Source organism: Anabrus simplex, chromosome 4 (genome assembly GCF_040414725.1).
Source record: "Anabrus simplex isolate iqAnaSimp1 chromosome 4, ASM4041472v1, whole genome shotgun sequence".
Taxonomy (NCBI): Eukaryota; Metazoa; Arthropoda; class Insecta; order Orthoptera; family Tettigoniidae; genus Anabrus; species Anabrus simplex.
Genome location: NC_090268.1, coordinates 143,162,059 through 143,175,201, shown reverse-complemented (window position 1 = coordinate 143,175,201; position 13,143 = coordinate 143,162,059). Strand labels below are relative to the sequence as shown.

General features: G+C 37.8%; 1 protein-coding gene across 1 annotated transcript in view; it reads left to right on the top strand.

The window, feature by feature from the left end:
- rod (rough deal) overlaps positions 1 to 13,143 on the top strand; it is a 404,971-nt gene that overhangs the window by 120,835 nt on the left and 270,993 nt on the right. Inside the window, exon 8 of the mRNA XM_067146037.2 lies at positions 4,817 to 4,976. Within this exon, the coding sequence (XP_067002138.2) occupies positions 4,817 to 4,976 (160 nt within the window). The remainder of the gene's footprint in view (positions 1 to 4,816; positions 4,977 to 13,143) is intronic.

Genomic DNA, 13,143 nt, shown 5'->3' with positions numbered 1-13,143 from the left:
CCAATTATCAATTACAGACCCAGTCCCCTATACAACACTTCTAAATTCATCCAAACATTTTTACTAAAAAATTATCGATTTTTATCCAACAAATCTATCAAAAACACTTCTGATCTAATCAACAAATTAAAAAATTTTGAAATCCAACCAAATTTTTCTCTCCATTCTTTTGACATTGTCAACATGTACCCTAGTATTCCAATTCCAAAATTATTCCCCATTATAAACAACAACCTAAACAAATTCAGTAACCTAAGTAAACTTGAAATTCAAGACTTCATGTCTATTTTAAAATTAGTTCTCAACAATAATTATTTTACCTTTGACAACACCATTTATCAACAAGATGGCTTGGCTATGGGCTCACCTGCTTCTGGCATTCTTGCTGAAATTTACCTCGACTTCTTAGAAAACACAAGAATTAATAATAATAATAATTTCTCCAACATCCTCTTTTGGGCGAGATATGTCGACGACACATTGGTAATATTAAATGAGGAATCAACCAACGCAGCCTCTACACTTCTTCATCTCAACAACTTAGACTCTAACATTAAATTCACCCTCGAATCAGAACACAACCAAACTCTTAATTTTCTAGACCTAACTATTACTAGACATCCTTCTTCTTTATCTTACAAAATTTTCAGAAAACCAACCCAAACAGCAACTACAATAAGACAAGATTCTTCGCACCCCCAAGCTCATAAACGTGCTACTTATAACAGCTTAATTTTTCGTGCCTTCAACACCCCTATGTCCAAAAAAGATTTAAATAATGAATTAAACACCATCCGCAACATTGCTAAATTTAATGGCTTTAACAACTCCTTCATTAACCGCATTATCAACAAATTCAAACACCGTCCAAAAACCACTTTATCTAAAGACACAATAAAACCAACTGCTTTTTCCACCTTCACTTTTACTCAGGATGCTTATAAAATAACTAATATCTTTAAAAAACATAATATGAAAATTTCTTTTAGAACTAACAATAGAAGTCTTGATATCTTACACAACTCTAAATCTCTAAATAAGTCTAATGCCTTTTCTAAATCTGGTGTATACAGATTTAAATGTAACAACTGCAGTTCCTCCTACGTCGGACAAACTGGCCGCAACTTCAATATCAGGTACTCTGAACATGTCAACGCCATTAAATACAACAGATTCTCTGCCATAGGACAGCACATACAAGACTCCAAACATAATTTCACCAGTATTGACAATGACATAAACATACTTAAAATCATTAACAAAGGCCCCCTCTTAAACATTACTGAAAATTGCTTTATCCACCTTGACCAGTACTTCAACCCTAATTTCAATTTAAACGACATTTCTGAAAAACCCAATATCCTTTTTGACTTCCTAATTCTTCTTCTCAAAAATTCCAAATTCCAAAACTCCAATTCTATTTTCCATGTCTTACATAGTTCCCACCCACATTTTCTACCTCCAATAACCCACCCTCCTAACCCACCTTAAACTACCCCTCCTTCATTTCCCTATCTTATCTTTCCTCATTACCATCTAACTTCAATTTCTTTTATTCTTTCTCTTATTTCACTATCACTCTTCCTCGTTTAATTTATTCTCCTCTTTCAAAAATTTTTGTCTTGCGCCAACTTCGACTACTTCAATCATAACCTAAAAAATTGTTTTTTTTTTTTTTTTTAAATAGCGCACTGTGCATATAAGTTTTCATTTGTTTTCCGATATTGCGCTTTTTACTACATTTTTTTCTTCTCTCTACAATTGTTTTTTCAAATCAACTGTTTACCAAGATCTTAGCTTGAGTACGGGTGCTCATTCGGTTATACTAATTGGCATCGTACATTTTTATATACGTACTTGGCTTCCCGCAGCCGTGACAGGTTCTGGACCTTCGAAACGTTCTCCACTCTGCTTTGGTGTTTGGCCGCAGTGCGTGACCTTGAGTGTGCCACGTAGTCACCGGGAGCTGGCGGCTTTCATCTACAGATCTGTTCGTCTGCGAATTCAAGCCTTTTTGATCTTCGCAAGTTGATTGTTAATGTTGTGACTTTGTGCAGAACAGAATGTGATGTCGTGTCTTTGTGCCTAACAGTGAAAAACTGACCTCCAACATTCTTAAACATTTTACATGTTTTTTATGGCTGATGATGACCTAGACTAAGGTCGAAACCGGTCCCATTTAAATAGAAATGTGATTGCTACGTTTCTTTCTTTTGAGTATTGAATAGGTTGAACCTCCAGTTATTTAATTTTTAACATCAATAATTTCAATACGGAACAATGAAATTTTTATCTTTAAACTGTTAGGACTAGTCGAGATGTTGAAACTGGTTGCCTTTCTTCACTGGTCGACACAAAACAGAAATCAGAATTGTACTCTTGCTTTCAGACAAGTGACTTAAAGGTTCCTTTATCCTTTGCATCGAAGACCAAGTGTAAGTTGTTATCTGCCCCGTTAATAAGTGTCTCACCATTTTCATCTACTTCACTGTATTTCCATTGGGTATGATGGCTGTTAAAATCACCTAGATATACAGCTGGATGAGGAGCAATTGGTATTACCTGTAAAGACCAGGTGATGGAAGGTGGTTTATACACATTAATTATTGTTAATTTGTCTACTTCGATAGTCACTTCATAAATGTCGTCGTGGTCTGAGACTGAACACATGAGTATTTTCAGTAGTGGATTGAACATACATTGCCATCCCATAAGCATGATGATAAGTTGCTCCCATCAAGTCAGTCTTCAATTTTACCTCTTCAGCTTATTTGATCTTCATTATCAATGTGACTTTCCTGAATTACAACAATATCGATGTTATCAGATAAGATTCTTTGTAGCACCTGGCACTTTGTTCGACTAATTCCCTCAATATTAATCTGACAGATTGTAATACTAGATCCAAGGTGTTTTGATTGATGGTTCTGAAAAGAATCATTGCTTAAACTAAATGACATCGTTGATGATAATCTGAAATGAGCCAGGAGATCGCAAGGGTAGTCTGGCTGCCAGATGCTGACGTTCAGTTCGGTAATGGAAATTTAATTCCAACTACCTTAGCAGGGGCACCACGGGCAGGAATCGGCTTCACCCCCACGTTATTAAGCTGAATAGGTGGATCTTTCTCTACGCTTTGATAGTGATCAATTGTCAGTACGGACCATAATGAAATTCATAACTTATGATATATACTTACCAATGTTAACGGAGGGCATTTTAAAATTTCATATAAGAAGCAGTTTTATATTGTATGCTGATATGTTCTGTTCCTGTATGTGTCCCGTGATTGATGTACTATGTAGTGTTGTAGAAAATGATTACTAATAAGGAAAGTTTCCAGACCGATGTCCATATAACATATTTTCTTCTATATGTCAGGAATGTGTCCTTGAATGTGTATCTTATTGTTATACCCTGTATAAAAGCTTGCAGAGGATACTCCTACGTAGAAGAATGCTGATTCTGGTTGTGGAAAGCTCTTCAATCGCTTGCATGCCTCTGAGGCAATCAAAGATACTTTGCCCATTTGTCAGTGTTTGAGGGAGGCCGTTATTGGAATGTGCAAGGTTGGGTGCATGTATTAACAAATTGCCTGTCACCAAGGCCATTCTGATAAGGGTGTATTGGGTCCAGTGGATGTGTAGGGGCACGCACACAACTGGGCACAAGATGCCCTTGACTGATCATCAGGTGAGAGGATTATTGTATCCTCTGATGATCACGAGCAGATCAACTGTTCAGTGTCCACCATCCAGGCACATGTAGCACCATTATTACATGTCCCTCTGTCTGGCTGAACCATTTTGAGGTGCTTGGTTGAAGGAAATGTAGTCTCACGGCACCCATTACGTGTTCTTTCATTGACACCAGACCACTGGCACCTCCATTTACCGTGTTGTCATGAACAACATGCCTGGTCTGGTACGGACTGGAACCTGGTTGTCTTTAGTGGTGAATGCAGGTTCTCTCTGTGCTGGTGTTGCCTATGTTCATATCTGGGGGCTGCGTGGTTAGCACCTCAATCTTGCTTTTGCTGTAGCGTGATACACCACCCCCATCGCTTGTGTGTTGAGCTGCAGGGTCATCACATAATGCAGTCCACCACCCCCATCGCTTGTGTGTTGAGCTGCAGGGTCATCACATAATGCAGTCCGGTCACCCCTAGTAGTGATACGAGGAACATTGACAGCATAGCAGGACATACTGCAGCTGCATGTGTTGCCGTTAATAACAGGACTACCAAGCGGAATTTTCCATCAGGGCTCCCTGAAGTTCATGGCCTCAGGTGCCTACATATCGGACATGTTGAAAGAATCAGTTTTCAAGACAGATGGTCACCTACAAATGTTCCTCAATTATGCAAGGAAGTAACATAATTTTTTTTTGCATCATTACAGTAACCTTTGTTCATAAACATGTTCAATAATTTTCAGAAACATTATGAACAAGGTGTGGTATGTGATGTTACATATACTGTACCAATGCAATTAAATAACATTTAAGTGCTCTCTGTTTTTCCACATGTAATAAAATACTCTGATTTTCAGTTTCATGCTTTACTTGATGGGTAGATACGAAGGGAACTGGTTTAGAGTACATTTTTAAAAATTACAAAAAGTTTTACATCCTTGTAAGAGGGGACCAGGTACCCTAACCTTGCCACTTGAAAGAAGACAAGTAAATTAATTATTTTTTCTTCATTTGTTGGGAATGGAACATTCAGTAACATTCTGTGAAAATTATGCACTCTTTTATGTAGTATTTTATATTCGGTATGTGACTCAAATCTGATTATTTTTTTCCTTTGGTCTAGATTTTGGAACAAGGTATCGTGTGAAAGTGTCAGCAACCTCATACTTGGTTCCTGGGTCTTCAGAATTCATATTCCTTGAAGGTAGAAGTTGTGATGATGGATCTGAATGTATTGATGCACTATCATTCAAGATTTTGTCACAAAGTCAGCCACTTGACAGGTTTGATATTTTTGTTTAAATTATAAAACAAAATTAATTCTCAGAAACTGCAGTGAATGACATTTTAAAAATATATTCCTTTCACTGCAGTTAAATAGCAATATAGGGGTAAACCATACAGTTATTGGCCACTTAAGGATAATTTGAAGTTTGTTATTCAATAAAATTCATGAATGGCAGTAAATAATTTTTTAACACAGATTTTTGGCATAGTTATTTATTTCTAATACAAGAAGGACTAAGACTCTTGTGATAAAATATTACAAATTTATACATTAAATTATTTATAAGTTTGTAAAATTGTATAGTTATTGGCCACTTCTGACAGTAATTGTCCACATGTGGTACAGTAATTGGCCACTCCATACTTCTACTGGTGACGTATCTTGGGTTTATTGAACAATCTAGAAACTTCTATATAACAGTGTATCATATTCTTGGAACACAGTATTAAATTCTACGTTTTACTAGGTTATATAGTTCACCAACTTCATCATCATCATGCACACTATTGTCTGTGAAATCTTCAATTTCACTGGCTGATTTCACATTGTAGGAGAAATGGCAAAGGAACCCATCCTCGTCCTCAGCCAGGGGAATATGATTTTTGTGGTTGTTAGGTACACATTTTTCGTGAAATGAACTGCGGCAATCGTCACAACGTATTTCCCTCCCATTTTTGACTTTGCCATGGCAGATACAACACCATACTTCATTTCCACCTTTCCCAAATAATTTCCTTTTAATTGTGCATCTGTCGCGTTCCTTGCATTCCTTTTCTCCTTTCAGTTCTGCACGTTTCCTTTTTCGTTGTTCTTTCTCTTCCTCTGCGGCAAGTTTAGCAAGGCGCTTCTTCTGAAACATGTCTTGATATTTTTTGATGTCACAGCAAATGGCTGTCTGTCTGTGAACTTCTTTCCCTTACGCTTAGGAGTTTCAGGCCAAACAAGAAATTTCTCCATATGGTGTAAGCGGGCTCTTTTGATTACTGAGGTAATCGTGCTGGTTGAACTCTTTTCCTCCTCTCCTGTGTACATTCTCTTGCTGGAGATATTGCTAGTTTCTGCTCTTATTTGGCTGTTCTGTGAGGCATTATTTGGGGTCACATTGCTAATGATGATTTCCTGCCCCGTTTCTCTCAGGGCGCGCGGCTGTGAGCTTGCATCCGGGAGATAGTAGGTTCGAATCTCACTATCGGCAGCCCTGAAAATGGTTTTCCGTGGTTTCCCATTTTCACACCAGGCAAATGCTGGAGCTGTACCTTAATTAAGGCCACGGCTGCTTCCTTCCAACTCCTAGGCCTTTCCTATCCCATCGTCGCCATAAGACCTATCTGTGTCGGTGCGACGTAAAGCCCCTAGCAAAAAAAAAAAAGTTTCTCTCAGGAGTCCCACTAGTGGATTGGCAAACAATATCCTTCATATTGGATGAGTGGCTGTTACACTGAATCATGCCACTTGCTGCGCTGCTTGATTCAGCGCCTGACATTCGCCTGAAGTTCTTCTCTTTCTTGAAATATTTCCATATTCGGAACAAAGAGTGAAAATCTTTGCTGCTTTCTCGCAGAACCGTCCCATCGCTCTTCTTAAATGTTTCAATTTTTTCAGCTCCTACAATGCTGAAAAATGTGTCATAATTCATAACTACATTTGAGATATTTTCATCATTGCAGGGAATCTGTCCCTGCTCCTTCGGGACCGCTGTCACATTAGATTTCCCCAGACATTTGGAGTAATCCACTGCATCAGGATTTAAAGGACAAATACCACGTACTTCAAAACCTTTCGCCAGGGTTTCAGGTTTGGCAGCAGACTCAACTACCTTCTTCAGCAGAGGAGCAAATGACAATTTGTTTAGAACCTCACCTGGATGATCAGAATACCAATCATGCACTGCCTTTCGCCAGCATACTTTCAGGGGCCGAAACACAGCAACATCTGCAGTTGTAAGATGCGGGTAGCATTTGGATACAGTGCTATTATTTCAATCTGTAAATCACGGCACAAGACACTTAATTGATAAGTTAGGTGTGATTTATGTCTGTCAACAAACAATACTACTGGCAGTGTTATACCTTCAGACACAAGAAAGGGGTGAAACACATTTGCTATGTATTCAAAAAATACCTCGGAAGTCATCCACCCACTGTCGCTTCGAGCGATTCCCCATTCCTTGGGAACAGATTCCGAAATCTTTTCAGGAATTCTTTTATAGGGATAGACAATCATTGGGCAACATGTTTTCCCACTGGCCGAAAAGGTGAACATAACAGTTATATTCTCCTTAGAAGGTCCCTCCTGTACCGAATACACATTTTTTGCCCCTTTCTTCACTAGCACTCGACCCGTTGAGGGACATATTTGGAAACTTGTTTCATCTCCATTGAAGACTCTAGATGGGTCTTTCATAGCCTCTTCAAGATTTTTCTCTTTAATATACTCCTTTACTTCAGAAAACCACGTCCTAACATTACTTTCCGAGACACGTGAACTTGCTGCTGTTACTGACTCACTTGTTCGCTCTGTTATTTGAGGATGACGACGCAGGAAAGCCTATAAACAAGAAAGAGAACTCAATATTTTCAGAAGAATTTACAGTTACATGGATACTAATCAAAAGTTCTACTAATATATTATTACCTTCAGCCAGCCTTCACCTGGGTGGTTGTTCCTGAAAGGGTTCGGCCGTGGATTTAATGTCAAAAAATTCTGTACGCTGGAAATTGTCTTCTCTCTTTCTCGGAAAACCTTTCCTTGCCATTTCGAGAATCCACCTGGAAATATTAAATTTCCTTTCCATTGTTAGGAACCATCACAATAATGCAAAATATGTATCTCTCTACTTCATGTTACACATTTTGATCATCTTAGGCTAACCTGACTAAAGTATCCTCCTCTTCCTTCGTGAGAACTGGCGATGAACCAAAAGAATCTTTGTGAGCAGGGTTTTTCAATTTAAATTGTAGACTGGTTCGTGGTAGGCCATATTTTTTCGCCACGGCTCTCAGAGATTTATCAGGATCATTGTGTATTTCCGCTATTGCTGCTTCCATAGCAGCAGGATCGTATTTTGGAAGTTTAGGCATTTTTAAAATTACCTACAAAGTACCAATCAAAAATTGTTACAGTAATGGACCACACCCAAAACAATTATTGGCCGGGTGGCCATTAACTGTATAGGGTGCTTTTATTACAAAAAACAAGGAATATTGATATTCTGATCATATAAGAAGCTTATCTACCACATAAAAAGTACAATTTTTATAGATTCCCAAAACAGCTATTGGCCGGGGTGGCCAATAGCTATGTAATGCAATTTTTTCAGTTACAGTTATTGGCCACCCACGTGAATGGTACACACTGCAATGATTCTTATAAATTATCACATTAACTCATTGGTTATTAACTTAACTCACCTCAGTAACCTTGCCTGGAGTGTGGGACAGTATCAAAACACTATCAGAGATATTTCAAATAAGTCCTGACGCTAAAGAAATTCACAAGAAATATCACAATATTAAACAATGTGCCAGTTGAGTGCCACCATTTTGAAACCTCGCAGGTAATGGAGGGAAAAAGTTCCATGCTCATGGAGAATAAAGGATAGATCTGCCATCTGGTGACGAAAATCAGACTTTAAATACTACAACTGCCTTGTAATTGAACTTTAACCCTCTCCCGCCCATAGCGTAGTAATGCGTAGCGCGAAAGCTTAGGGCCTCCCGCCCATAGCGTAGTAAAGCGTACTTGTACTTCTAGTCGCATGTATGAGCCATCTGTCGGCCGATAGACAAATATAACTTACTGTTACTAGCATGTGCACTTCCTAGAGACCAAAGATATTAGTTTTCTTCTTTTAAAACCTTAGCAGGCATATTAGAACACAAAATACGGAAGGCAGTGACTTATTGTAAACAAACATGTCGACACTTAATTCGCGTGAAAATAGTTTATGTGATAACGACATTGAACGTTTGGTGAACGATAATTCTGACCGTGAAACTGTTAGTAGTGGCTTAAGTGAACTCAGTGAAGTGGAAAGTGAAAATGAAAGTGACGATATTTCAGGAAATGACGACGTAGATTGTAGGCCTAACTTTCAGTGGACAAATACATTGTCTTACGTCGAACCGGCGGACTTTACTGAAGAGGTAGGACCTTGCCATTCTCAGCCTGTGGGTAGTACAGCATTAGAGTATTTCTCCCTTAAATTTTATGAAAACATTTTCGATTTAATTCCCCAGAAAACGAATGAGCATGCTGCTTACATGTCTGCATTATCATAATGATGGCTGAAAAGAATTGCTTTAATTCTGGGGAAAACATGCATTTTAACATGGGCGGGAAAGGGTTAAATCAGTATTGGCCAATAACTGTAAGGTGGCCAATTACTATACGGTTTACCCTAATTTGACATTTTTTACTACTTAACTTTGATGATGGTAGACTCAAATTCACTTATATTTTGTCCATATTTTCACCTATTATTTAAATTTGTTGTCTGTTTCACCTTTCTGAATGGGGTGAATCCAATCGCTAAACTTCTTTTACCTATAAAGAATGGAATTGACCTTCTAGTGTGTGAATCCGATGGCTATTAAGATGATTTACTGAATATTACAATCATTTATGGTGTTTAAAAGACGGTATATGTTTTTACAACACCTTTTACCTCCACATTATCTAACTGTGATGTAAAGGAGCAGGAGGGAAATGAAAGTGAAGGAGCAGACAAGGAGGAAAAAAGAATGCATAATTAAAAGTAAATGAATCCTCTGCAAAATTTCCTACAAAAAGAGGAATAGATTTTTTTTGGCAGTATTGAAAATAATACATATGAAATTACATTTTCGTGTATAGAAGATGTCGATAATGATGTTTACTTCGTCTTTCTGGTAAATAAATATGAACATGAGACAGAAGGTTGTGCTAAGATATTGATTTTAGAGTTCATCCCAAAACCTTCTTATAAACTTGCATGATCAGACTCACCCTGCAAAATTGCAAGTGTTTGTATGAGAGTAAAAATATCATAACTTAACAATTCTCTAACTGAGGTACTTGCCAGTAACAGAAGTTACCTGACTAATATCTTCCAGACTGTGGCACGCATGAGGAACAACTTCTGGCAGTGACAATTACTGGTACTCTGCACTACAACGTACCATTATTATGGACCAGTTTATTTAAAACTCAGAAGTGATCAGCTATGGGACTGTTGTTAAGGCGCCGCTTCAACATTTCCTATTGTTGAAAAATAATATACAAATAATCGGATTCACACCACCTGAATGGAATTGCCTCATTTTACAGCACATAAAGGAGGTTGGATAATTTGAGAACAATTAAGAACTTTTATTATAACACAGAAAGGAATTCAAAGCAGTTTTACAGTAACTAAAAACAAAATTTCACTTAACACTGGGGAAAAAAGAATAGTAGTTACATATTTGCAAAATATTCTTTTTGTGTGTTTAAAGGAATGAACACAAAAAGACTAGTTTTGTAGACCTACTGGTGATTACATTGTGTTTTTCTTAATATCAAAATATACAGTACTTTATAAGGATTACTGTACACAAATGAAGTCACATGGAAGAATTTGTAATATCTCTTTATTTAAAATTACACATTCTTGATTTTCTGGTTTCATCCCTCCATTTCTTAACCCACAACACATCCATAGATGTTGCCATTGTTTAATGTAACGCCTTGTGTAATATAAATGCCTACATGCTGGCCTATTTCCCACATTTTGGCTGATGATGACGCCCAACAGCGTTGAAACTAGTTCCAAGTGCAAATACATGTTATAAATAAACTATAACATTTTTTGTATTGAAAAGGTGGACCCTTTAAGTTTTCCTATCTTCCATTCTCAGTTCAATACGGACAAAAATAAAATTCTTAGGTTTAAATGAAATTCTTAGGTTTAAATATATTCAGTTCTTTGGCCGTTTCCAGCATCTTGGACAGGATCTCAGCAAATTTCCTTATTTCATGCCTCAACAGTTCAGTGCCAGTCTCCATGCTCTTGGCCTTTATTGACATATTATATACTAGCAAGATACCCGTGCTTCGCTCCGGTATTATACTGAAATTTATAATTGAATGCTTATTGTTTTAGATATATAATCCGCCGAAATTTGCGATCTGACTCGTTTTCGGTGAGAATCCACCAAAATTCCCGATCTGACTCGTTTTCTATTAGATTACGGCATGTCTCCTCCCATTTTTCAATCTTCCTTTCCAGCAATCGATTTCGTACTTCCCGGGCTAGGCTCAGGTATTCCTCCCGGTCAGTTGGGTCCCTAAATCTTTGCCATATTTTCCTATAATCATTTTTAATATGGATAAAATCTTTCAGGAGAACCGGCGTGGTGTCATATTGGGTGCCTTGGCGGCACTAAACCCGCGGCCGGACTGCATTCTTAGTCATTACCAGTCCAGTAGCCGTTTCCAGCGCAGTAAGCACAACTGACGACAGTCCGGAACATTATTATATATATATATATATATATATATATATATATTGCGAATGAGCCCATTAGGACTACACAAAGTACTTAGAGACAGGCATTTGCCTTTCTTTGTGCCCACACTTCCTTCATTCGTTTGCTGTGTGCTTCTTTTCTCTCTTGAGACCATGTTGTTCCGGTCTTCTTCTTTGGTTTTTCCTCTTGGTCAACTTGCCACTTATGAACTTTGGTTCTGAAGATAACCCGGCTTTGGATGTCTTCAGGTGTAATTCCTGCCAGTTTGAGATCTGTTTTAATTTCGCCAATCCATTTTATTGTGTCCGTTTTAGCTTTACTTCGGTTTTCATAAAATTCAACTATTTGCTTGGTAAGTCTATCTGGGTTCATCCTTTTTATATGTCCAAAGAATCTTAATCTGCGTTTTCTGATGTCGCTGTGAATGTTAGAAAATTGTTTGATTTCCTGTTTCCCTCTAAGGCGGTACTGTTCATCTACGAGTTTTGGGCCTAAAATTTTTCTAATGATCTTGCGTTCCTTTTTCTGAATATTTTCTAGATCAGTTTTCCTGTTCAAAATTAGTGTCTCTGATCCATAGAGGCATTCTGGTTTTATAACTGTATTATAGTGTCTTAGTTTAGCATGCTTGAAGAGACACTTTTTGTTATAGATATTTTGGGTGAGTCTATATGCAGTTTCCATTTTTTGGCATCTAACTTCATTGGCTTTTGTTTCCATTCCATTCTCCTGAATTATTTCACCGAGATATTTGAATTGCTGGACCCGTTTTATTTTGCCATATTTTGTCTCCATGAATTTAGGGGCTTCTTTGCTGCAGGTCATGTATTCAGTTTTTTCAAACGATATTTGGAGGCCGACTTTTTCCGCTGTTTCTTTCAGGAGTTCGATCTGGTTTATGGCTGTTGAAACGTCACGAGTTAAGATTGCCAGATCGTCCGCAAATGCCAGGCAGTCTACTGCTAATTTGCCCCTACCAAGAGTGATTGGTTGGTCAATCTTGAGGGCAGACTTCTGTTTGCGCCATTCCTGTATTACCTTTTCAAGGACGCAGTTGAAGAGTAATGGAGAGAGCCCATCTCCCTGTCTTACTCCTGTTTTGATCGGAAAAGGGTCTGAGATTTCCCCCATGAATTTAACCTTAGATTTTGTGTCTGTCAATGTCTCTTTTACAATTGCGAGTGTTTTCCGGTCTAGACCCTGTTCTTTTAATATCTGAAACAGTGATTGACGATCAACTGAATCATAGGCCTTTTTGAAATCAACAAAAGTACAAACTACATTTTTGCTACAAATTCTCTGATACCTTAGGATTAACTTTAGGTTCAAAATTTGCTCTGGACATGAACGGCCTGGTCTGAAACCTGCTTGATATTCTCCAATTTTTGGTTCTAGTTGCTGTTGGGCTCTATCGAGAAGGCACTGGGATAAAATTTTGTAGGCAACAGATACCAATGAGATTCCTCTGTAGTTATTTACATCTGTTCTGTCTCCTTTCTTATGTAAAGGATGAATTAGTGCACTTTTCCAATCTTCTGGAATTTGTTCTGTTTCCCAAATCTCTTGGATGATACCGGTGAATTCTTTTATAGTATTTGGGCCTGCTGATTTGAGAATTTCTGCTATGATCCCATCCTCACCTGCAGCTTTATTCATTTTAAGTCGTTTTATCTG